A 26,467-nucleotide genomic window follows, 5' to 3' on the forward strand; every position below is an offset into this window, starting at 1 on the left:
AAAAGCATGCCTTGCCAGAGGGATCGTCCACAGGCCAGCTTATGGCCCTGCCCACTCCAGGGCAGAGTGATGGCAGCACCTCCATGGGAACCCTCAGGGCCCGGGGGATGCTGGGTCAGTTGGGGCTCGGCTGCATGGGGCAAGTTCGGGTGTGTCGGCAGCTGGAGACAGCTCCTGGTCACTGCACCTGCCCCAAATCCACACTCTGCCTTGGCAAAGCGAAGGTGTTAGACGGAGCCGTGTGCTCCCTCCCCTGTGTGCTCTGTAGCCCCTGTGAGAGCTGGGTGCTTGTGTCGTGGGGTCGGCATGGCCCTCAGCGCTGTATTCCCTGGGCTGCAGAGTCTGAGTGTCACTGAGCTCGATGTTCTGTGCAGGCACGAGGCCGCTCCACACACCCTTCACTCTGGGCAGTTCATTTCCATGGTTTTCTTTCAAATTGCCCATCAGCTTCCCCAGGTCCCACACCCCAGCTCTCACCTGCCCCGACCTCTGCCTGCTCTGGGAGGGTCACCCTGGGCTCAGCAGGTCCTGGCTGCATGCGAGTCCCTTCACTGCCACAGCACCATCTCCTTGTCTCCTGTCTCTGCCTGTCCAGCCCAGCCCAGTCCTCCTCCACACCCTGCGCCCTACCCAAGGACAGGGTCAGCTGGGGCCCCACAGGCCCAGGAGCTGGGGGAGGATGCAGGAGCAGGGCAGGGACTGATATGGAGTCAGCAGGGGGCACTTTTGGGGGGGGCACAGAGGTGGTGGGAGGTGGCACTGAGCTAAAGCCTTCCCCCCATCCCGCACTGCACTGCTCTGACCCCCCTTCCCATCCAGAGGTGGAGGAGCCCGGAGCCCCCTCCCTTGGCCTGGTGCAGCAGCGATGGAGATGAACTGTGCAGTGATGGGTGTATCAGTTGAGGAGAGAGGGGAAAGGGCCCGGCTTCCCCACTTCTCTCTCTGCTCCATCAGCACGTTGGAACCCCCGGAGCAAAGGACCTTTGAGGACAGGCCCTAGTTCACTGAGGGATTGTAGAAAAACAGCACTTTTCAAAACCCAGTTCCTGGGCAAAGCTGCAGCTGTTGAACTGGGATTTCAGAACCCAGAGGTGCTGGGATGATCCCTTCCCCTGATTAAGGGTTCTGGTGCCAGAGCACAGCCCGATGGGGTGAAGGTTGGGCCAGGGAGAAGAGACCCCACCCTTCACCAACCCCCACACCATGAGTGCTGCTTGAGCACCCCACACACACATCCCTTTTCATTATCCCACCTTCCCTCTCCCCCCCACCCCGGATTTCCCCAGCTCAGTGCTAACAAAGTTACAAGAATCTGAGCATGTGGCTGAATCTGGGCTGGTTGCCACCAGCTGGGCTCTGGCCCATTGAGTGGGTCAACGAGGCACAGCTGGAGCGGGGCAGTTTATCAAAGGCAGGGGCCAGGCACCAGCCTCAGGGCTGGGAGAGGAAGATTTGCCTCTCCTCGCACATCCGGGTGGGTGGAACAGAAACAATGTGCAGCTGAACAGCTGTTAGCAGGTGGCTCTGGGAGGGGCCCACCTGGCGATTCCATAACCAGAGAGTGACTCCAAGGGCTGCCCAGCGTGAGCCAGGGAGATGCAGTCCACTGGGAGGTGCCTGGCTTGGGGATCAGTCGCCCTGGCCCTGTGCTTGGCAGCCCCAGGAAATACCTTCCCCCTGGGTAGCCCCAGGCTGTGCCCTCTAGGACCCCGATCTAACTGCTCCCCTGGGAGGGGGCTAGGGGAGAACGAATGAGTCCACAGTGTGGCCATGTTGCCAAGAAGGCTAGCAGCATTTTGGCTATATAAGTAGGGGCATTGCCAGCAGATCGAGGGATGTGATCATTCCCCTCTATTCAACATTGGTGAGGCCTCATCTGGGGTACTGTGTCCAGTTTTGGGCCCCACTCTACAAGAAGGATGTGGAAAAATTGGAATGAGTCCCGCAGAGGGCAACAAAAATGATTAGATGACTCTGAGGAAAAGGCTGAGGGAACTGCGATTGTGTTAGTCTGCAGAAGAGAAGAATGAGGGGGGATTGAAGCTGCTTTTCACTCCCTGAAGGTGTTCCAAGGAGGATGGATCTAGACTGTTCTCAGTGGTACCTGATGACAGAACAAGAGAATGTCTCAAGTGCAGTGGGGAGGTTTAGTTGGATATTAGGAAAACTTTTTCATAGGAGGGTGGTGAAGCATGGGAATGGCTACCTAGGGAGGGGGAGATCTCCTTCCTTAGAGTTTAAGATGAGGCTGACAAGCCTGCTGGGATGATTAAGTTGGGATTATCTGCCTGACAGGGAGTGACTAGATACCTCCTGAGTCCCTTCCACCGATAGTCTATGATTCTAGATGTAGGGTAATCATCCGGAAGCTTTCCTTCTTGTGAAAAACTTCTGCTCTGATTTACTGATCGCTGCAATAGCTGAGGCCTGGTCACACGGTGTTAAACCGATTTTAGCAGCGTTAACCGATGTAACACTGTCCCGTCCACACAACGAGCCCTTTAATATCGATATAAAGGGCTCTTTAAAACCGTTCTGTACTCCCCCCAATGAGACAGTAGTGCTAAATTGATATTACCATATCGATTAGGTGTGTGTAACAGCTAAAGCGGACGATCGGGACTGGTCCAATGCCACAGGCAACCATTGATGACACATCCGGACAGCAATCCTATCTGGATGCAGTGGCCAGTAGACAGAAAGAGCCGCGCAAACTTTGAATTTCATTCCGATTTGCCAGCGTGAGCTCTGATCAGCAGGGTGGCGATGCAGTCCAAATCCAAAGAGAGCTCCAGCATGACCGTACGGAGATACTGCATCTGATCACTGTATGGGGAGACAAATCTTTCTATCAGGCTTCATTACAGAAGACGAAATGCCAAAGCATTGAAAAAAAATCTCCAGGCTATGATACAGAGTCCCACACGTGCTGCGTGACAAGCGTTAAGAAAGCCAAAGAATCAAATTGACACTCATGAGGGAGGAGGAGGGACTGAAGGACTCCAGCTATCCCAGATCCCCAGCAGTCTCCCGAAAAGTATTTTGCATTCTTGCTGACTCCAATGCCTGAGGTCAAACACATTGCCCGGGTTGGTTCAGGTAAATATTCTCGTCAATTTTACCCCTCTCCCCCCGTGAAAGAAAATGGAAAAAATCATTTCTTAACTTCTACAATGTCACCTCTAGTCTACTGAGCTGCGGTAATATCAATCTGCAGCATGAAGAGCACTATCTGCTCCCTCCCTCCTGCCCTCCCTGTACAATGACTGCTATTGTGTTTATCATCAGTCTGTGAGTGTCCTGGCTTGCTCTAGGGGCTGGGGGAGCCTGGTAAAAAGGAGAGATCCTCATGGTGTCCAGTAATGTAGAAGAAAAAACAGAATGCTGGTAACTGTCTTCATCATAGCAACTGGGGGCTCAGCTCCATCAGCCCCCCTTGTCATGTATAAAAAAAGATTCTGTCCTGCTGAACTAATAGCACGAGATGCGGGCTCTCTCGCCCTGCACCACTTAATGTCGCGCTGGAACTAATAGCAGCTGGAGGCGCTCCCCCTCATTTATCTCACTAACAAATCATGTTCATTCCTGCATCTTTATACATCACAGAAATGGGGGGACCGGCAATGGTAGCCCAGGAGGTGGGAGCAAGGGAAGCAACACTGCAGTTGCCGAGGGCACCCTAGAATAGATTAGTTCATCTAGGTCTCAGAGATCTGACATGGAGCAGATTGCTCCTGTTCGTCTAGTACACATTACCCATATTAGCAGACTGACTATTTTAGATACACACATAAAAAGAGAAGACCAGAAGTCATTCCTATCTTTGTCTTTGTGCCCCACCAACCTCACCAAGGCACCCATGACAGCAGCAGACAGTACAGAATGACAGAGAAGCTATCATCACATGTCAATTTACAGGCAACAGGAGACAGTACAAAAACAGTGGATCATCTCTCCTATCATGCAAAACCAATGAAGTTGCTGGGTAGCGCTGCAGTACCGCCTCTGTCAGCGGCACCAGTACACATACATGACAGTGACAAGGCAAAGACTGGCCATGTTGCCATGCTATGGCGTCTGCAGGGCAATCCAGGAAAAAGGCGAAATATGATCTGCCATGCTTTCCCGGAAAAGGAATGAGTGACGACATTTACCAGACCACTGCAACAATGATTTGCCCCATCAGGTACTCGCGCGCGCGCGCGAGCACTCCAACCAGAATCCAAGGGAGAGGAACTTGGGAAACAGATATGACTATGGGATAGCTACGGAATATCTACCCACAGTGCAACGCTCCAGAAAGCGACATTAGCCTCGGACCATGGACGCACACCGCCAAATTAATGTGCTTAGTGTGGCCGCATGCACTTGACTTTATACAATCTGTTTTACAAAACCGGTTTATGTAAAATCGGAATAATCCCATAGTGTAGACGTACCCTGAGTGTGTCCAAAATCAGCTGCAGAGCATCCAGGGGGCAGATACAGGGTCCCTGTGCAGGGCTGGGCGAGTGCAACATAAAGTATGGGCAATAGCTAATGGGTGTATAGCTTGGACCCCCAAGGGCAGCTCAGTGGGTGAGGCAGCTGCCTCTGCACCACTCCCCAAATGGAGAGCAGAGGAAGCGGAGAGTAGCAGCTGCTCACTATATTATACGACTGCTTTAAAAAAACTTTTTGCTATTTAATTTCTCAGCCTTTGGACCAGAAAGAAAAAAGTTGTACTATACAGCAATGTCGTAGCTGTGTCAGTCCCAGAATATTGGAGAGACGAGGTGGGGGAGGTAACAGATTTTATTGGACCAGCCTCTGCTGGTGAGCGAGACACACTTTGGAGTTTACATGGCCCTCGTCTTCAGGTCCAACCTGTGCAGCTAATAAAAGATAAGAGATGTTACCTCACCCACCTGACCTCCCTGACTGTTCTATAGACTCTCCTCCACAGCTTTAAACCTTTTATGTAGGGAGGATAAATAACAGATTTGTCATATGGGAAAACTGAGGCAAAACCTTGCCCAAGGTCAGCAACGGTATTAGAACACAGGTTGCTAGCCTCCTAGTCTAGCACCATCTCCACTAACTCACTCAAGGGGTCATCACTTTCCTCCCAGTGCATCGATTTCCCCTGCCCCAGTGCATAGTAATTAAATGACAAAAAAGTTTGGGACCCACTGCAGTCAGCTGTGCCACTAGGTAGATGCAGGGGCTCCCTGCCATGGGGACTGTCAACAGTGAAAAGGGAGAGGAGGGCGGTGGGTAAGTGAACGTAGAGTGATGGTCTTCTGTAACCAAGGGGGGCAGGAGCTGTCACATTCAGGAACTGTGGTTGTCTTTCTGTGGTGCAGGTGAAGGGTTTGAAGGTGCAGCTGCAGGTGAAGGGAGCTGCTGGTCAGTGCCAGGTGAGGACATGGTGCAGGTTCACTGGGGGCATCGCTGCAAGAGGGCAGAGTTTAGGTGGCATGGGTGCTTACCTTCACTCCATGCTGCCTGGTGCTCACCAGTTTTGAGTTTTGCTGAATTTGATGTCCTGAAAGGGCATAAACTGGTGCTGGACAACCTTAACTCTGCTTTAAAAAAACTTTCTGCTATTTAATTTCCCAGCCTTTGGACCAGAAACAGAAAAGTTGTTGATTGGAGCTAGTGGTCCCACAGCTTGTTGTAATGATCATGTAGGCAGTTCAGACACCTCTGCGGACAGGCAATGACAATGCCAAACTCTTACAGAGTGCTTGTCAGCTGTAGCTCTCAATCAGGAGAAACATCACTATTCACCTAGTTACGATGGGGAAACTGAGGCACAGGATCATTCAGCAGGCCAGTGGCAGCATCCCAGGCTTTCTGAGTCCCAGTGTGCTGTTCTCTCCATTAAGTCAAACTGTTGCTGTGAGGCACTGTGATTCCTAAATACCCTCCATCCTCTATACACATTGTGGTAGCAGTCTGAGGATAACAATCGTGTTTTAAAACAGATGGAATCTGTAACTGCTAATAGAGCCAGTAAGAGAAATCTCCAATGTGATCCATGTCCCAAGAAGGTGTCAGTTTTATTACACCATGGTTACAGTCACTTTATGCCAGCAGTTCCAGTTCAGCCCCCTCCCCCCGTCCCATTAAACCATTTGTATTTGGGAATCCAGGTGTGCCTTCCAAAATGTTGGGAGAATCAGTGAACTTTAAGACAAGCTGTTTGGGGCAATGTCTCAGGAACTTCTTGCTCAAATGACCTCAGACTTGGCTCTCTAGCCTTGTCCCACACTCTCTGGAGGCAGGGCAAAGTTCTGGACAATCTGGATGTGCATGTGGATTTTGCAACATTTAGGGAAAAAAAACTTTAAACAGAAAAACATCTCCGGCATCACCACGGCAGGGCTGGTGCAGAGGTGCTGCACTACGATACTGATGAAATTAACTAGCAGCAACTGCTTTGCTCTCTGCAGATCCCCAGCCCAGGCTCAGCCTGGAGGCATAGGAGTGACATGACCCATTCAGCATGGTGAGATGTTGTCAGCGGAAAGAGAAGCCCCCTGGCGGTGAACACAGCTGGCTACCAGAGCCCTGAGACACTCTGTTCATCTCCATAGGTGGTCCCCCTCCCCCACCCCAGAGCTAGAGAGCCTGTGAGATGCACTGAGCACATCCATCCTCAGCTCCTCACCCCCGGGTCAGCTGTGTGTTCTCGGGGCATAATACTAGGGTGGCTGTTCTTGGTTCCCCATACACAGGGGCGGGGCTCCCCCACATACTGGTTTTCAAGGGAGGGGCAAGGAGAGGAGCTCAGACACCCCAAGAAGGGCAAACCACCCAGAACCTGCTCACATGAGCAAGGAGGAAAAGGGGGCACCGGCCCTCCAGAGCCTGCCACACAAATGGGGTGCAGGGAGTGGAGCTCAGACCCCCCCCAGGGGAACAGGGGCTCCCCACGTCCAAGCACACACACAAAGATAGGGAGAGGGGAATCAGACCCTACCCCTAGATCCTGACACACACACAGGAGGGGAGAATGTGGGGCTGACAGGACCTATTCTCCTACAGTCCCTCAAACCATGTCCACTTCCCAGTGCCCCATTCCATCTGACTCCCCACCCACAATCCCCACTCCCCTTGCTGCCCCTCCAAATCCTTCCTTACTCCAACTTACTCTTCCACCCCAATCACCCTCCCCTCCCAGTGGGGATTTGCACCTGCAATTTATTCTCCGTTCAAAACTACCTGGATATTCGGCTGTAGTCAGATTTCCTTTCCACTGTGCCAGAGGCAGAGCACAGCAAGATGCCCCTTTGTTTAACTTCAGATTTCTGCCTTGGGTTGGGTTTGAACTCATGGCGCTAATTCTGTGTTGCACAGATCCAGTGGCTGCTATAGTCCATGCTGACCTAATCACACACATTGCAAAGTATTCGATGCATGAGCCTTAAAACTGCTCAGCACGCGACTAACTGAAAACACAAATTTTGGCCAGTGACACTGGAATTAGATTTCTCCCCAGAGGTCTAAGTGGTACCATGCCCTCGGTTGGGAGTGAGCCTCAAGTGGCTGAGGCCCCGGTGCAATGGTCTGGGCCCCGGCTTCATCTCCAGCCGCGTGCAAAAAAAAAAAGTTGCCAAAAAAGTCAACTTTAAGCCAAGCTGGTTTTTTCAGGGGGGCTGTAACTTGGTGATCCCTTGGTCAAGTGGGACCAAATATGGATCAGAAGCCGAACCTCTGCCCCCATGAGATGCACCAAGTTTCAAGGCAATCCGAGTAATTGTGCGGATTTTAGCATAATTAGAGTCGAGCTTTAGACAGAAAGCTGTTCTGAGCCTTCATGAGAGCACAGCGTCTCGTTTGTCTGTTCCTCGATCTCTCTCTGCTTCCCTCACAGGCTCAGGCTGCACCTTCCACTTTATTTACAAGGGGAGATTATACTCCTCATGCACCGCGGATGGACAAAAGGACAAGAAGTTCTGGTGCGCAACCACCGGCAGCTACGCCAAGGACAGCAGGTGGAGGTTCTGCTCTCCGACGAGTGAGGCCTGGCTGCCTTCACTTCTCGCTCTGTTCCTCTGCCCAGCACAGCAGCCGTTCCACTGGGCCCTAACACCAGGGAAGCCTTCCCACTCACTGCAAGGAAACATCCCGGCTCCAAATCCACTGGCCAGGCTTTTCTGAGACCATAACTTCCAGCTGGAGTGAGGCGCCTTGGGAAACGCCCCTGCCTTCGTCTCTGTGAGCCTAAAGATCTTTGAAAATTTAGTCCTGGGCAACTAAGGTCCGGTATGCAAAGGTATTTAGCAGTTGTTACCTTAGTGTTCCAAAGCCAACTGATTTAAGATCCTAAATGTCATTTCCAAAAAGCATTTTGACATTGACAATGTGATTTTGGTCTACTAAGTGCCTAAATCCCTTGGGAAGAGATTTAGTCTCGCACCTCAGTCGGCTTTGCAATGCCGAGTGCAGCAACGCCTGAATGCCTGTAAAAATCTGGGCCTAAATGACTTGGAGAATGGGACGTAGGCACCTAAAATGCTGTGGGTACGTCTACAGCAAAAACAAAAAAAACCACAAAACTCTGCGGCAACAAGTCTCAGAACTTGGGTCAACTGACTCAATGACTTCCTTGTAACCCTGAGTAAGTCATCTCCCCACCTTGTGCCTCAGTTTCCCCTCCCACTCTTTGTCTGTCTCACTCAGCAATTTTAACTAAGATCTCTCTGAGGCATTGACTGTCTCTCCTTGTGGGTCTGGGCAGCGCCTGGCACAGTGGGTTTCCTGGTGGACAATTCAGTTGCTGAAAAAAAGCAGTGTCAGCGGACCTAAAACTATTCACAATTTTGTGTCTAGCTCCCAAGAATGACTCTTGCCGAGGCTGTGGGAGACTCGAGACTGTGCTCTAGTTATTTCATTCCCATTCGCTTTTTCCACTTTTTTCAGGCTGCTGAAAAATCTGAAACATGTTGGTTTGGGTTCGATCCAAAATGAAACTTTTGCAAAACACTTTCAGAACTGCCAGCGAACTGAAAAGCCATTGTTGGCCCCGCTGTGGGGGGAGAGGGAGAACAGTGACAATAAATTCTGAGATCAGAACATGGGTCTGACTCCATTGCAGTCAGGGCTGCCTGCAAACTGATTCTAGAGTCACTGCGCTCGGCTTCTGGCCCCTTGTGCCGAGCTGCAGTTAAATCCCTGGGGTAGATGATCTGCGCTAACAAACCAGATCAAAGCCAGTTGGCACAGGACAGAGAGGAGTTGAGGGTCAGATCAATTCTTAAATGAGAACGGAGCCCTGTGAGTGGCAGTGTAACTGTCTCAGGGGATCGAGCTGGTTCCTTCCCCCACCCCCATGTTACCTAGGGCCAGATTTTTAGCTGGTGTAAATTAGCATTGCTCCATGGGTTTCACTGGATCTGGGCAGCTTTACACCAGCTGGGATCTGGCCCCATTTGCAGCAGTGGAGCGGGGCTGATGAACACCGCTGCTGTCACATGCCCTTCCTTGCTCCTTCCCCATTTCACTCTCAGGTCCAGACTCTCTGCCCTGCACCTTCACTTTAAGTACAAGGGGAAATCATCCTTGGCCTGCATCAGGGACGGAAGCACCAACTACAAGCTCTGGTGCGCGACCACCAGCGACCACGACAAGGACGGCAATGGAAGTTCTGCACCCGGAAGGGTGAGTCCTTGCACTCTATATCACGCTGCCTAGAGTGGGTCGCAGCTGAGAACGCCCAGACTCAGGCCAGATCGCCAGAGAACAAGGCAGACACCCCAAACTGGTGGGCTAGTCTCTCACTAGATTCACCAAGCCGGTAATAACGGCGCATGCCTGGATCACTAGGCTAGTTTTACCACAGAATACACAGAGCCGGTGCTACCATTAAGGCGAACTAGGCGGTTGTCTAGGGCACCAAGATTTGGGGGCACCAAAAAGCAGTGCCCCCGGTTTTTTTTTACAACAGTTCCTCCCCGAGCGCACGGTCGCTGCTCCACTTCTCCTGCCTCCCAGGCTTGCAGCGCCAATCAGCTGTTTGGTGCTGCAAGCCTTGGAGGAGAATTAGAGCTGGGCAGTGTGCTCGGGGAGGACGCGGAGCAGAGGTGAGCTGGGGTGGGGAGATGCTGCACGGCTCCCGGGGGGAGGGAGCCTCAGGGCAGGGGGGGAGCTGCCAGGGGGGGTGCCTCAGGGCAGAGGCTGCGGGCAGGGAGCTACCGCAGGGCTGTGGGGGCACAAGGTGGAAGTTTCTCCTTGACATTCCAGCCCCTGTTTATCACCCAGACAAACTGGACTCTATGGTGTAAGGTTCTTAAAACCCCGAACACCATACAATAGATTCTTCTAACCCCAAGGGGTTCATCACTTACCACAGATCACTGGATACTTCAGGATCTCACCAAGAACAATGCAGGCAGCCAACCCTTAGTAAACTAACTCAAGATTTACAAATTAAGAAAAAGAAATGAGAGTTATTACAAGGTTAAAAACCAATAAAACACAGAACAGTGGGATCAGAATAGATTAGTCCAGCTGTCAGCAGAGACGTAACATCTGCTAATTTCCAGTACGTCTCTTAGAGTCCCTCCATGTGTCATACAGGGCTGCCCAAAATGATTATTTGGGGAATCTCAGTCCAGTGGCTCAAACTCTCCCTATGTAGGTCAGCTGTGATGGCAGGATGGTGCCCAGGGCTTCTCTTTTATAGCTGAAGCAGGCCCACAAGCTGACTGTCATGACCTCCACGTGGGAACCGGCTTTGATGAAGAAAGCAGCAATACAGACAGCTTGGGTTCCCATTGGTCAATGCCATGACCCTTGCTAATGTTCAATCCATTTCAGGCAGCTATTCAAACTACAAAGCTGGTTTACAGGTGGGTTTTCAATGTAAATCACATGTTTCAGATAGATCAAGACAGAGGTTCTCAACTGACTTACCATTGCAGGCCTCATATGCAACTCTCTGTGGGTTATGTGGGCTGCAACCACGCAATATACATACCACCTGTATGGCCCTGAGGATGTCACATGGGCCGCACTGTGTGCTGAGTGGGCCGCAAGTGAACCACAGGCCACAGACTGAGAACCACTGAAAGACAATAACATCCTCATTCTAGTAAACATCTAACTGATAAATACAGGCCTGTTGATCTAATGGCGATTGAGTGTACATTGCATACATCATGTAGCGATAACTACTGAGTGACATCAGAGTATGTTACAGGGGAAATCAGGGAATACAGACAAATACAATTAGCACCAGTCTTGACTTTTATCACACAAGTGAATGGGCTGGATTACAACACAGTGCCTCTTGGCCTGCCTTTAAGGATTATACACATATGTGAATCAGCCTGTTAACTTTATCCTGAGCTGGTTTGCCAGCTCCACAGTCTGCACCCCCTGCTCCCTCCCCCTGCAGGGCACAGCGTCATTCTGCACTGTGATAACGCCAGGGAAACAGCCTTGCTGCAAGGAAACGGCCTCAGCTTCAAATCCATTCACCAAGCTTTCCCGGGGCACCAGTTAATCCTCTCCAAGCAGCACTGGGTTTAAGGATCGTTCACCTTCTCTCCCTCTCTCCATTTGCACGAATTTCTGTCGCTCTCACCCAGTGCAATCAGACAGTGAAGCTCCTACAATTCTATACCATTCAGATACACACAGAGAAGGAATGAGATGGGGCGGGGAATGCGTGGTGGTGTCACAGATATCAAGGTATTCAGAAATACGGCTCTCTAATCTAGCAGGCCAAGGTTTAGCCAGATCCAGTGGCAGGCAGCTGAAGCTACACAAATTCCGACTGGAAAGGAGGTTTATAGAATGTTTTGCAGGATGGGTTATTAATCACTGGAACAACTTGCCACATGATGCAGACTCTCTAGGTGTCCTCATCTGCAGACTGGACATCTTTCTCAAAGATCTGCTCCAGCTCAACTATAAGCTACTGGCTGGATGCAGGAACCACTGTGTTATACAGGAGGGCTGACGAGATGACCAGAACGTTCTCTTCTGGCCTTAACATCTTTGAATCTATAAAGGTTTGAGCCACACAAATTTGATTTGGCCACATTAGTCCAGAAAGAAGAGGCAAGAGTTAGTGCTTTTCATCCCAAATCCATGCTGACAAAACCTCACCCACACGTCCCACCCCAGCATTGTGTATCTCCCTGCCACACATCCAGTGGGAGGTAGTTTAGCAAAGTTTCAAGGAGTGTGTAATATACAGGAGTGGGTGACTTCCCCTGGAACTTGTGCTGCTTAGTCACGGAGATGCTGCTCAATCTCCCAACCAGGTCCGAGCCTTCCTATCTCTGCCTGAGAAACCTTCCGGCCATTAGCCCAACTCCAAGCAGCGTCCCTAGGGAACCAATGCAATGGCTGCGTTTGGGAAGAGAGAACGGGGCTGTGGGAGACGCGGGAGGAAGGGGGAGAGAAAACAGGATTGAGGATGGAAAACAAAGGCTGGGAAAATACACATGAATGGAAAAAAAGAGACAGAAAAAAAGAGAGGAGGGGAAAGAGAGAGAGAGACACTCAGCCTGGCTGCTGTTACCGCAATTCTAGCATCATGGCAGGGGGGAAGCTCAGATCTTCAGAGACTGGACAGCGTGATTCAGGATCCTCGGGGCTTGTTATTTTTAATTGTGAGTCTCCAACCCTGCTTGTGCTGCCGGACTGGGGCTCTGCCCTGGGGGTCAGGACACCTGGGGTTCAGCTCTGACCAATCCACAACTTCCTCTGTAACCCTGGGTCAGTCACGTCACCACACTGTGCCTCAATTTCCCCACACACACCTTGTCTATCTCATCTGTATGGATTTTAATCTCTCTGAAGCATCCCATGTTTTTTCCACTAGCACAATGGGGCCCCGATCTTGGCTGGGATCTGTGCAGCACCTGGCACAGTGGGGCCCTGATCTCGGTAGAGGGTCATTCTAATAATAAATCCTGAGATGAGGCTCTGAGGCTGATTCCAGCTGCAGTCATTGTCACAACTCCAGCCGACCAGCACCAGCTCTGGGTCCGGCTGCCTGTTTCACAGAGGGGAAGAGCTCTACGGGAAACCTCCCCATGGGATCCCTAGGGAATTATGCCCCCTATAGGATCCATGGGGATTTGTGCCCCGTTATAGGATCCCATGGGGAAGGGGCTCCCAAACTGGGCTGCGACACAGTCCTGACTGGTCCCCCATGGGCAGAGTTGTGGGAGACAGGGGGGACATTGGCACACATTGGCAGAGTGGCAGTTGGCGAAGGCCCCCGCCCAAGGCCGAAGGAGCCCAGCGCCCCGGTGGGTGGCAGAGGGCGAAGTGGAGCTACCAAGCGATGGGCAGAGGGTGAGGAGAAGGGGCCAGCCCTGAGAGGTGGCGGCTCCTAGCGTGACTGGATGGTTCACGGCTGCTCCCGCTCCAAGCCCCTGCACCCTGCAATCCGTGGCTGCTGGGCCCCCTGGAGTGTCAAGCCCCCTAGGGCCCAGGCTCTGTGGTGGGCGATCAGGACCAACAAGGAAATGACCAGGCCCAGCATGAGCATCTGCTGCTGCCCAGCACCAGGGCCGGCCTTAGGGAAATGGCACCCTGGCCGGGGAGGAGGCTGTGACGCATCCTGCAGCCAGGGGAGGTTCCCAAGGGTGGGTCTGATCTGGCTTTGGGAGAGGGCGCAGGGGAAGAAGGAGTCCCGTCCCGTCCCAGCCCAGCCAGGATTAGCAGCTGGAACCCGGCACACGACAGGAGCCCCCTGCCAGGGTGTCCCAGGCTTGGGAACTAGGGGTGCAACAGGAGCTGCAGCACCCCCAGATTTCACTGGGCAAAGTTTGAGAGCTCTGCCAGGAGGATGCGAGCAGTACTGGAGCTCGGCTGCACCCGTGTGGTGAGAGCGGGAACTGCGCTTTTTCACACGGCTTTTGAAAACACGTGGATGGTTTTCAGGTTCATTAGCTAGGGGGGAAGTTTGGGAACCCCTGTCATAGGGAATGGTGCCCCCATTATAGGATCTCATAGGGAATGGTGCCCGCCATTGGATGCCATAGGGAATGATGCCCCCATAGGAGCCCCCTGAACCCCTGAGCAAGGACCCCACTCTCTCTCTCTCTGCACTCCCAGGGGTGGGGTCTTATTCCCAGCAAGCCCCGTTCACTCGCCATTGCTCCCCATGGAGCCATCCCAGGCTGGGTCAAGGTTCCTTGCCCCAGTGACTCCCATTGAGCTATGCCTACTGATTCCCCAAGTGCAGGATTGGGGCCCAGAGCCTGAACCCATCACGCTCACTGGGGATTTTCCCAGGGAGCGGAGGGCTCCTGCCTGGGGCTGCGGGACAGCAGGGAACAAAGTGCAGGATGGGCCCCCAGCTCCCCTCCTCATGGCATCATCCGTGTAGCATGGGGAGGGGCTGAGCTGGAGGCTGAGTCCCTGCAAGCCAGGACTGTGTCTGTGTTTGGTTCACACCCCCTTGGCATGGGGAGAAGCAGAGGTATTGCATAGCCAGGGCCAGAGCCCCTGTGGGTGGCAATCAGCCCCGCTCCACTGGAGGGAACCCCCGTGCCCAGGAGAGCCCACTAGTGGCCACGTGCGATAGGGCGAAGAGACATAGGGGGTGAGGAATGCATAGTTCTGTGGGTGAGTCTCCGATGCCAGATCCCCTGTCTGACGGGAGCTGGGCCAGTCCCCAGATCGCTCACTATCCTGCTCCTGAAACAGGTACGGGGCACGTGGCACTGGACAGACGCTGCACATGGAGCTGGGCCACAGGTGCCGCTTGCTTAAGTCTGTGCGGGACGGGGCTGCCTGTGCCACGGGGCCAGGCCAGAGGGGCGCCTGCACTGGGGCAGAGTCACCCTTCAGGGGACGTCCTGGCCTGGATAAGCAGTTAAAATCAAATGGTGAACTTGGAGGTGAGCTGGGGGGGAATCTCTGGGTTCCTGAGTCGGCTACAACATGCCGAAGATTCTCTCTGGTTCCAACCCGAATTGCTTATGAAGTCAAGCAGTGCCGTTTGCACTGGAGATTTTATTCAGCTAACGAGCAAAGAAAAACCAAATCAGAAGGACACGACGTGGAGGGGAAACTCCTGCAAGCCCTCCCCAGCTAACGAAGGGTCCAACCAGCCCAGCCCCGAACCAAGGGCAAAGCATGGCCAGTGACATGAACACGCAGCAACACCTGTGTTAAATAATCTGCAGCATCAAACCATGGGGCGAAAACGGCCCAGGGCCAGTCCCTTAATGGGCAAACGGGAGTCCAAAGAGGGCTGGCCACACCCCAAGGCAGCGACACTGATGGCCACAGGGGAGACGGACTAGCACAGAAACCACATTGGTTATGACTGTCTACACACCCATCACAGAGAGCAATTGTTGCTTCCTCCATCCCTGTTAGCCAGGGGGCTGATGGGTCCCCCCCAAACACAGGACAGACTTCACCCACCGTGGCCTCCCTCTCCCCTTGGTCGCCGGCGGGGGCTCTGTCTGTGTCCGGGCTTGGCTCGGTGCCTCACTCTCTCCCCTCTGGTGACTGGTCCCTTGGCAGGAGCCAGCTACTGGCCAGCCTTCATCTCTGCGCAGGTCTCGCTTTGGGCCGGGATTTGGGCCGACACCAGCAGGGGGCAGAGCAAAGGCACCTCCAGCCAGAGACCTTCGTTGTGACTGGCTGAGGGAAGCAGAGGCAGAGATGTACAAGTGCCACTGGCCCTGAGCATGACGCAGCCACTGGTGACTCGAAGCTCCCTCCACAGGTGAATTCCCAGGACAGGCCCCAGGGCCCGGGGGGAGCCGGGATGATCAGCCAGGCCCTCGCCATGGCAGTACCAGTGCAGTAGCAGAGTTCACAGTTCAGTCCACACCAGCTCCTCACAGTACACTCAGGTCTGCCCGGGTAGAGCCACGTCCCCAGACATCCAGGCTGCAGGGCCCAGCTGTCCAAAGAGCAGGGGGCTCCGAGAGTCTGTGTGAGCGCGGGAGCTGGATGCAGGGGGCGTGTGGCTGCTGCGGGGAGCAGGACAGGCAAGGAGACAGAGACAGGAGCAAAGCCCAGCAAGATGCAGGCCACTAGGGGCTGGATTTTAACACCCTGTTCTCTAGGCTTTCGCAGCTCCAGGTGCAAGGGGAAGGTTCTGGAGTAGCCATGCAGCCACGTCATGTGTGTTAATGGCTGGATCTTGACTGGCCCATGGACTTTCTCGCCCAGCGTCTCTTCCTCCCCCGCCGGCCCTGCTCTGCTTCCCACCTGCTGGCTCTGGAGAAAGGTGGGGGGATCAAGGCCAGAGCTGGGGTTTCCGCTGTGTCAGTCGGGCGCCCATCTGTAATGAGCCAGTGAAGGGAGGCTGGATTAGCGCAGCGTTCGGCCTGTCCGAGGAGCCCCACCCCAGGGGAATTACAGCCCCGTACCAGGGCTTCGGCTGAGACTCAGGATCCTGGGAGCCCAACGTGAGACATGGCAGTATTTGTATCAGGGCAGTGCCCGGGGCTCCAACCAAGATCCAGGACCCACAGACAACAGACAGGCCCTGACTCAAGCAGCTGAGAATCCAAATTGACCAGACTGACACTGGGCAGGAGGGGAAAAGGAGGCACAGCTGAGGAAGGGACACACCCCTGCTCATCCAGTGGGGACAAGTAGAAGACCCAGGTGTCCTGCATCACAGGCCAGGACGGTGCTTTCTGTCAGTCCGGCCTCGCTGAGGCCTCTCAAGTTGGGTGCCCAAAATCCCAGGTCATTTGGGGGAAATTTGGTCAAAGTTACAATGGGCCAAAAATAGCTAGGAGGGGGATCCCTATCAATTACATCCCCCCCCCCCAGAGCACACTGCGCCCCCCACCAACACACCCACCCCCTGAACTTCCCATCAGCCCCACAAACACAGCCCTCCGAATAGCTGGGACCCCACAGAGCCATGCAGCACCCACTGCGGGTCACTCAGCCCCGCTCCCACATGCCCCGGGGCCCAGGCTGTCTCAGAGCCCTCCCGCAGCAAGCCCTGCCCTGGTCCCCACTGTGCCACACCCTGGGGGGGTCAGCAGGGCTGAGGGAGCTGTGCCCCCACACCCAAACCCATAGTCCCCTCCCCTAGAACCTCACGGTTTGCTCCCCTCCTTTGGGTCAGTGGCAGGGACATCGAGGCTTGTGAGTGATGGCAACAAAGATGGCTGCCACCTCCCGCTGATGGGGACAAGCTGTGCAGGACCCACCCAAGGGGCTCCATGACCCCCACAGTGGAGGGGAGGGGACTCCAGGGATGTGCTGATCCCTTGGGCCCACAAGCAGGGAGGCCCCAACCCCTCACAGGCTGCAACCTTGATGTCAGTGCGGCCAAGCAGAGGGGGCTGGGCCAGTCACCCTCATGAGCTCTAGCCCAGGCTGCCCCAAAACGACAGGCTGGGGATCCTTACACCTCCCCTGGCCCTGTTTACACATCCCCCACTGGGCAGCAGGGGCACAGTGAGGTGCTCATGCTGCCCCAGGGTGGGTTTTGCTGCCCCAGATGATTGCAATGCAGCAAAGGGGGGGTCTGTTATCTCCCCACTTCTGTCTAAAAGTTTGGCTACACTAGGGGATCCCAGGGGCTGGGAAGACTCACTCCATGGGCTGTGGGGATGCTGGAGCTAAGTGGGAGATGTTTGTCAAACAAAAGGGCTTTTTTTCCCCCTCGAAAATGGCCTTTTTCCTCCCATAAAAATGGCAGGTTTCACAAGACCACCTGGGACTGTCCAAAGTTTCCTTTTCAATGAAAACTTCGGTAACTTTTACCATCGAGATTCCCATGGAAAATGTTCCCGGCATCCCGCGGTTATTGGAAACCGGGACATGGGCGTTTTTCATGGGTCGGGAAGCCCGGCTTTCGGTAAGCGTCAAGAACTGTTCCCAGGAACAACAGGGAAACATCTGTGGTTTTTTTCCCACCCCGCCCCCAAGGCTGGACCTGTTGTGTGTGATAGCTCAGTTCTCAGCCACCCAAATACCCTAGGATGTGACACACCCCAGTTCCAATTTCCAGTCTATCTACTCACCATACTGCTCTGGCCCCATTGCCACAGCTCATGAGGTATTTACCCTCCTAACTCCCTCTGAAGCAGGACAATTATCCTCATTACATGGGTGGGGAAACTGAGGCATGAAGCTGCTATGTGACTGTTCCAAGGTTGCACAGGAAGGCTGCGGCAGAGCAGGGAATTCATCTCATAGTGACCAAGTCCCAGGTTAGGTACGTAACTACTGGGCCACCTGTCCATGCAAGATGCCAACTGCAGTTCTGTGCAGAAACTCTACTGAACTCAGCGCTGGGCATCTCTCTCCCTCTGGACCCCCAGACAAGTGTCCGAGGCTGCAGTGGGGCTGTCTGGGGCCGACCAGCCCTAGAGGATGCTGGGTCCCCATAGGCCGAGCCAGGCAGCAAAGCCCCATGTAGTTCTGCCCTTCTTCTCCCTGGCCCCTACCTGAGTCCAAACAGTACATGCGTTTCTGGTCCACGTCATAGTTCCTGGTCAGAGAACACCAGGGCCTCCCGCTGGCATCCCCATGTGCCGTGCAGCCCAGGTAGGTCCGGTTCTGGTAGGTGAACGGGAAGGCACAGGGAGCCGTGGAATTGCCGGCCAGTACTGGAGAGACAGAGAGAGGGAAGGGGACAGCGTGGGGCAGAGGTTAATTCACTGCATTCAGAGGTAGGACTCCTGGGTTCCCTGCCAGTGACCCTGGGCAAGTCATTTCCCCTTCTGTGCCTGTCACCTCTCCTGCCCGTAGGTCAGTTAAACTGTGAGCTCTTTGCGGCGGGGACTGGCGCTCACTAGGTGTCTGTGCAGCGATGGGACCCTGACCTCAGTCAGGCTCTGTGCAGCGCAGTGGGGCCTGGTGACACACAGGCCCATCGCGGAGGCACCGCAGTGGGTCAGCAATGCCCGTCAGGCTTGGCGTACTCACTACACCTCACACACCTGGCAGAATCTTCAGCTAACCAGAGTCATGGGCAGATCACATACAAATGGACAACACACTGATCCTGAAAATTGTTGCGTGGGGTGTGTACGAAGAGTTATAAAGAGGGGCTGGAATGATGTTCCTCAGATGTGTTTGACAAGCAGTGAATAAGCCCTAGAGTAAGGAATGGACATTTGCTTCTCTGGCAGCCTGCTCCTCAGGCAGAGACAATGCCAGTCCATTTACATCTAAGGTAAACAAAGCCATCAAGCTACCAAGCAGGGGAAAAGACAGTCCAGCCTCTGCAGGAGAGAAACTTTGGCAGAGTCCTGAAGGGCAGGGCAGATAAGCCAGCTGGGGAGTTGACGCTCAGCTTCGTCGCAGCAGAGTGGGGTAACAGAGAGGCTCACAGTTCTGGGAACCCCCATTGGTTGTCAGAGGCCCTGATCTTGATCAGGGTCTGTGCAGAGCCTGGCACAATGGGGCCCCAGAGCTCTGGTTTCAGGTGCTTCTGCACCGTAAGTTACCAAACACTACATCAGTGTGAGAGTGCAAGGCTATACCAGTCTGTCCACAGCCCCAGACCCCTGTCTGTCTAGTGCAAACCCTGCTCTGGGAGGAACCCCTGTGCTGTTACACCTATAACACCCCAAAGCCGCCCTACGGGTCATGCCTGGGGCAACAGGTCTGCCTCACCCTGCTGAGGTCCCGGGCACAGTTTGGGATAAGGGGCCATATTGTGTCAGGCAGATTCAGTGTCACCAGACCCACACGTTCATGGGGACTCTGGCCCCCAAAATCACCAGGTTGTCAACAGTCAGCAGGAGGGTTCCCGGGCTGTTCTCCCAGTCCCAGTTTCTCCCTGAAGCTCCAAGGGGCAGAAACCTCCTTTCTACATTTAAACTGAAAGTTAAGCTTCCCCCATAGTCACAGGATTCCAGGAGGTGGGGTTTGACACAAGGAGCTGCCTTTATGTTCTGGGTACGCCCAGCGCTGAGCACGGTGGGGTTCTGGGCCATGGCTGGGGCTCCCAGTGCTACCGTAATACCCCTAATATATAATGTACAGCACCTAGCACAATGGGGCCTTGGGTCATGAATGAGGCACTTAGTGCTACCGTAATACACCTAATACATAAGGTACAGCGCCTAGCACAATGAGGTCCTGGGGTTTCCAGTGCTACCGTAATACACCTAATACATAAGGTACAGCGCCTAGCACAATGAGGTCCTGGGGTTTCCAGTGCTACCGTAATACACCTAATACATAAAGTACAGCGCCTAGCACAATGAGGTCCTGGGGCTTGCAGTGCTACCGTAAGACACCTAATAAATAATTAACAGGGTCCTGGCCATGAGTGGGGTTTCTAGGCCCTACCATAGCACACCTAATAAATAAAAATGTTAAGTGTGAGGAGACTCAGGATAAACGCACTAGAACTGCCAGTGCTGGGAACTGGGTCTGACATTTCTGCTCAAGTGTCTCGGGCTGAAATATCCCTGACAGCGGCACCCCAGCACACCTGCACTGGGAGGAGAGTGTGGTAGGGATCCCGGCTGGGATTCCACCTGGGATGGCTGCGAGATGAGTGGTCCCCGACAGCCCTGCACTGATCCCCTCCCCTTCGCCCCTGCTGCCCATCCTTACGGGTGTCGGGACAGTAGCTCCAGCGCCGGTCCCGGTCGTAGTTCCTGGTGGTGGCACACCAGAAACGGCGTGGCTTGGCGGCCTCATCGGTGCAGGTGTAGAACGCCCGGCCCCGGTACACGAAGGGGAAGACACAGGGCTGGCCATCTGTGTTGCCTCCATACTCTGGGAGGGGAGAGACAGAGACAAAGAGGTGTCACCGCTGCGTGGGGGGCTCTGCAGGGCTGCTCTCATTGCTACGCCCCGGGGAACCCCACAGAGACACAAAGCCAGAGATTGTCCCTTCCCCAGAGATCAGCAAACAAAGGGCAGAGGGTGAAACTGAGGCATGGAGAGGAGAAGGGCCTTCATCCCCAACCCACCCTCCCCTCCATTAGCACAGCAGTGCCCACCTGGAGGGACTGGAGCATCCCCATCAGAGCCAGCTCTGCCACTGACCAACATCCCCTCACGCACAGAATATTAGGGTTGGAAGGGACCTCAGGAGGTCATCTAGTCCAACCCCCTGCTCAAAGCAAGACCAATCCCCTGACAGATTTTTGCCCCAGATCCCTAATTGCCCCCTCAAGGACTGAGGTCACAGCCTTGGGTTTAGCAGGCCAAAGCTCAAACCACTGAGCTATCCCGTCCATCCGTGAAGGTGGCTGCATCTCACCTGATCCTAGCCCTGGCAGGACCTGAGAACAGCCCATCGCCCGGGGATCCTGGGGCTCTGGGGAACTCGCTGAGGTCACTGCTGAGATTCCTAAGCAACATCCCCTCTACTGCCCCCCTGCCCAGTAGGCTGAGCCAGGGCAGGACTGTGCCAATTCCATTATCTGCAGCATGTCCCCCCCTCGCTAGAGCCGCTGCCTTCAGCTGCGTGGCACAGGCAGAACACATGGCAAGTCTGTAATAACCATGTGTGCCAATGCACATGGTTATTACAGACGTGCATTGCTGTAGTGTCCAGAAGCCCAGCCAAGATCAGCCCCCACGCTGGTGGCCACAGCACAGACATAGTAGAAGTGGATCTGGATAAAATTCTTTAAACGAATCTTTTTTTCTGTGAAAAATGCCAGTTAGGATCAACCGAAACATTTCACAAATCCACGTCCACCTTGGCGGGATGCTTCCATCAGGCAAAAAAACCTAAAATATTTCCCTAGATAAATTTCCTTTCATTTTATTTTGTAAAGTAAAATGTTTTAAAAATGCTTGAAATTGAAAAGAAACAATTTGTTCGACCCAACAGGATTTTTTTTTTTTAACTTTTTGATTCACCAAAAATTTCAAACATTTCTTTCTTTGGATGGACCAAGAGGAACTTTTTGTTGAGTTTGGGGTGAGGAAGGAACACTAGATGCTCCAATGCACGGAATGACAGAGAGCAACCAAGTGATCATTGAGACCAGCATCTCTAGGAATCAGTGAACTATTGTCCTAGAAAAATGTTCTTTGGAGCTGAGACAATTTCCTTGTAGGAAGTAGGTTTCTTTGGTCTAGACAGAGCCTGAGCAGGAGGTGGAGGGATGCAAGGGTCACACCCGGGGACATCTCCACTCGCTTTGTTTCGCTCTGCTTCTCACCTTTTCATTTCAACAAAAAATCCCACCTCCCACCCTTATGGGTGTGGAGAGAACCTCAGAATAATGAACAGAGCGTGACCAATGCAGAGACTCTGCCTGAGTCTGCTGAGAGCCTGAGTCCATCACTGTGAGAGGGGGCAGCTGCCCTGAGTGTGACTGACACAACGATGCTGCCTGAGTCTGCAGAAAGACTGAGCCTGTTGCTGTGAGAGGAGGGAGCTGCCCCAAGTGTGACCAATGCAGTGATGCTGCCTGAGTCTGCCAAGAGCCTGAGCCCATTGCTCTGAGGGAGGGAAGCTACCTCCAATGTAACTGACCCTGTCTGAATCTGCAGGGAGCCCGAAACCACAGCTGGGAGAGGTGCAAACAGCCCCGTTCCCCTCAGCCCAGTCCCCTGGGCTCTGCAATTGATGCACCTCCCACCATGCTTTGTGTCAGCAAAGGAGTGTGGGACGCATGTGGTGGGTTCCTGGCTGTTCTGTGGCCAGAGGCCCTGGGGTTCTGGCCCTGCAGAGGGAGCGCGGGGAACCAGATGGTGCCCCCCACCTCAGGCCGAAGGGGGAACGCCCCAGCCCTCACCCGTCACATAGCAGCGCTTCCAGCGGGAGTCCTGGTCATAGTTGGCGGTGGTGGCGCACCACAGTGTCCACCCAGCCCAGCTCCCATCCTGGGTGCACGTGGTGTACGATCGCCCCTGGTAGATGAAGGGGAAGACGCAGGCGGCACAGTCTGAAATGGAAAGAGAGAGGGTCAGAGACACAGACACAGAGTGACAGGAAGCACAGAGCACTGGGGCTGTGGGGCTGGTCTCTGCTGGGGGGAACATGGGGTGGGAGCTGGGGCTGTGCCAGGAAAAGGGGGGGTAATCTGTGCCAGAGGGATCATGGGGGGTACTCTGGGCTGTGCAAGGCGGATCTCGCAGGACAGGGCGGGAGGCTCTGTCGGTGCCTGGTGGAAGATCCGGGCAGAGGGTCCGGATGTGACTGGCAGTTGCGCCCGATAGCCCCTGCCCAGCACCCATGCACTGTACCCCTCCCTTGCACCCCCCCGCTCAGCCGTGCTCCAGCTTCTGCCAGTGAAACACACTTGCTCCCAGCCCTGCCTCCATGGGAGCACCCGGATGCCAGGGTCCCACACACCAGAGCGGTGGCCAATGAAGGGCAGGACCTCCACATGCTACCCCCTCACCGTCCCAACAGTGCCCAGGTGGCTCCATTGCAGGCACCGCATCACACAACTCCATGGAGCCGGGTCTCACCTTCCAGTGCCCTGCAGACGGGCAGGAGCAGCCACCCCCAGGCCAGGAGCCTGACACCAGCCGGCATCATCCCAGCCTGCATGGAGCCTGTCAGAGCCAGAGACGCTGCCCCCTGCAGCCTGCTAGAGTCAGAGATGCTGCCCCCTCAAGCCCGCTCAAGCCAGAGATGCTGCTGCTCCTCCCCAGAACCTGCTACAGCCTTCCCAGTGCCACGGTCTCTATCTCTCCCAGCCCCATGGCGCAGGACGTCAGCTCCGGAACCTGCTGAGCAGGTTCTACCAGGAAGGCGTCTCCTCCTCCCTGCCCAAGTCCCACGCTCACTGCAGTCACGGCTGGAGACAGAGCTGGGGGACCAGGCAGGAGCAGGAGGGATGCAGGAACCCAGCGACTAACCTGGAGACCAGAAGGGCTCATTCACCTCCACTGAGTCAACCCCCCCAATTCACACACCCCCTAGAACTGCCCTGGGGTCAGGTCCAGAGCCTGAGCTCAGCAGAGTCAATCCAGAGCAGGCCGCAGGGATGTGGGGCGGCCTAGTGACGAGGGAGGGCACAAGAGCTAGGCTCTGCTACAGGACCTTGCCTCAGTTTCCCCATCTGTACAATGGGGATAATAACCCTGACCTCCTTTGCAAGGAGCCTGGAGATCTACTGCATACGAGCAAGGGATTATTATTGTTTAGCCAGAGGATCAAAGGGGGAAAGACGCCCTACCACAGGCACCAACTCCATATAATACTTTGTAATTGTTGGACTGAAACATTTTACTTTATTACAAAATACTGCTTGGCACGTTTCCTTCCAAGGAGGGGGAAATGGTTCGTTTTGAATTTATCATTTCGGTTCTTGTCATTTCAACTCTTATATTGAAATCTGAATTTTAATATGACAACTAGATATTACTGTATAGTAACAGTTGAATTTTCAACATTATCAGAACGCAACATGTTAATTTAATTACTATGACAGCTGTATTTTAAATTATGAGAAAGCCCCATTTTGATTATACAGATATGAACTGCTGTGCCGTTCTTGAGACAATCCGACATTAGCCATCCCCCACCCCATCTTCCCTGCCCCTCACCAGCTCCCATCCCATCCCCCATCTACCCCAGCCCTCTTGGGACTGGGAGTTGCTGTCTCACTACAAAAGTAATTTTCCCTCTCATTTCTCCTCATCAGTTATTGGGAATGAACCACATCCACCCTGACCGAATTGGCCTTGTCAACGCAAGTCCTCCACTTGTAGGGTAACTCCCTTTTCTTCATGTGCCTGTATCTGTAACTTTCACTCCATGCATCGGAAGAAGTTGGTTTTTTACCCACAAGAGCTTATGCCCAAATAAATCTGTTAGTCTTCAAGGTGCCACCAGACTCCTCGTTGCTTTTGTGGATACAGACTAACACGGCTACCCCCTGATACTTAGAGGATGAAGGGTCCTGTGGGGGTAGGGCTAACTCTGCCTCCACAGCTGACACCTGTGCTCTCCCAAGCCCATGTTGTGTCAGCCCAGAGCAAGATTCCCTCCCAGTAGATCATAGCTAAGGCGAAGGTTCATTGGGCTGGGAGCCAGGAGATCTGCTCCCATGTCTGCTGTACAGTGCACATCATAGACCTTGGTAAATAGCAGGGCCCTGTTTCTCAGTCCTGGCTGGCAGGCAGCTATGAGCCCCCAACCCTCTCCAAATCAGCTGCAAAAGGCCACTTCAGGCAAAAGTGGGATGAGAACCCAACGCTCTAACATGGCAGACCCCAACCTCAGACACAGCCTTTCACAGTGAATGTGCCACATATCTGTGCTGTTGTTATCCTCCCTTTAACCACAGTCACAGTCCCCTCCCAGAACCTGGGGGAGAACCAAGGAACCCCAATCTCCAGTATCCTTCAGCTCTCTAGCAAATCGCTGTGTAGCCCAGGGGCCAACTGTGTGTCACACCCCTGCCTTGGGGTGGCTCCGTGTAAAAGCTCTGGCTTGCTCCTGGAGCTCAAGTGGTAACACTCAGGCCTGTGGAGCTGAAGGACCCAGGCTCACACCAGGCTGATGACCCCGTCCCCTGGGGGCATCTATGGTAGTTTCCGATCTTCTTAAAACCACCCTCCAAGTATATTTCATTGTTCCAGGGCGCAAACATGCCCTGGCCCAGGCTGGAGCCCTGAGAGCCTAGAACCAACCAGTGATGCCACCATGTGAAACCCAGCCCAAGTGCCTGCACTGCAGCCGTTTGCTGCTCAAGGCTGGGGGCAGAGCCATCCGGAGCCTCGTGTGCCCTCACTGCCCTTTGCTTTGCCTTCCCTTAGGTATAGCATGAGGGCTCAATTCTCAACCCTCTGCCGGCAAAGCTGAAACAGCAGCTGCCCAAGGAGCATCTGCAGGACATGCTGAAGGCCATTAATAATCCCGACAGCCTGTACAACCCAGGCCAGGGGAACATCATGGCTGCTGGGGTCAGCCGCCTGCTCAGCGGGGTGGGGCAGGACACCGAGTGGCGCCTGCTCCAGGTTGGCCGGAAAAGCCCCGTTCAGAAGCTCCTGGCCCAGACCTACAAGAATAGCAGATGCCTGATCTTCCCCCTCGACCCGCCCTGCATCGAGAACAGGCCCTACAACATCCTGTGGATGGTGAGCAACACCTTTGGCCTCATCAACAACAGCTCCAAGGCCTTTGTCTTCCAGGGCATCTACCAGGAGGCCGTGACACCCCAGAGAAGGCTGCAGGTCTGGAACCAGCTGCATGACATGCCCCTGCTGCGCTGCGACAACAACAGCTGCTGGGACTTCGGCAGGAACAACCTCAACCCCAACACCTGCCTGGCCAGGATGTGCGCCGTGGGGCAGCAACTGCACCAACATGCGACTTCCCTGCCAGCAGCCTCCATCATGTTCTAGATGAGTGGGGGTGTGGGGCCACGTGCAGTGGCATGGGGGTGGGGATATTGGTGAGATGTAGGATAGTTATGGGATGCAGGGCAGGGGGCAGACCCGCTCCGGTGGGATTGGGGATGGCCAGGGCTGGGGCACAATGAAGGAATAAGAGGGAGGTGGCCCGCTGGGGCTGCACCATAGCGAATGCGGGATAGGGGCCTCGGGGGGCACTCGTGAACCGGGGATTGGGGGATGAGCGGGG

The 26,467-nt window shown here is 54.2% G+C and overlaps 1 protein-coding gene across 1 annotated transcript in view; it reads right to left on the minus strand.

The window, feature by feature from the left end:
• The window catches only part of LOC116819914 (matrix metalloproteinase-9-like), a 28,925-nt gene extending 5,415 nt beyond the window's left edge, over positions 1–23,510 (minus strand). Inside the window, exons 1-4 of the mRNA XM_075070515.1 lie at positions 23,344–23,510; positions 22,665–22,814; positions 20,518–20,682; positions 18,393–18,554 (exon numbers count right to left, since the gene is read on the minus strand). Of these exons, the coding sequence (XP_074926616.1) occupies positions 18,393–18,554; positions 20,518–20,682; positions 22,665–22,814; positions 23,344–23,425 (559 nt within the window). The 5' untranslated portion in view covers positions 23,426–23,510. The remainder of the gene's footprint in view (positions 1–18,392; positions 18,555–20,517; positions 20,683–22,664; positions 22,815–23,343) is intronic.
• Between the last annotated feature and the right edge of the window lie 2,957 nt (positions 23,511–26,467).

This window comes from Chelonoidis abingdonii, chromosome 11 (assembly GCF_003597395.2).
Source record: "Chelonoidis abingdonii isolate Lonesome George chromosome 11, CheloAbing_2.0, whole genome shotgun sequence".
Classification (NCBI taxonomy): Eukaryota; Metazoa; Chordata; order Testudines; family Testudinidae; genus Chelonoidis; species Chelonoidis abingdonii.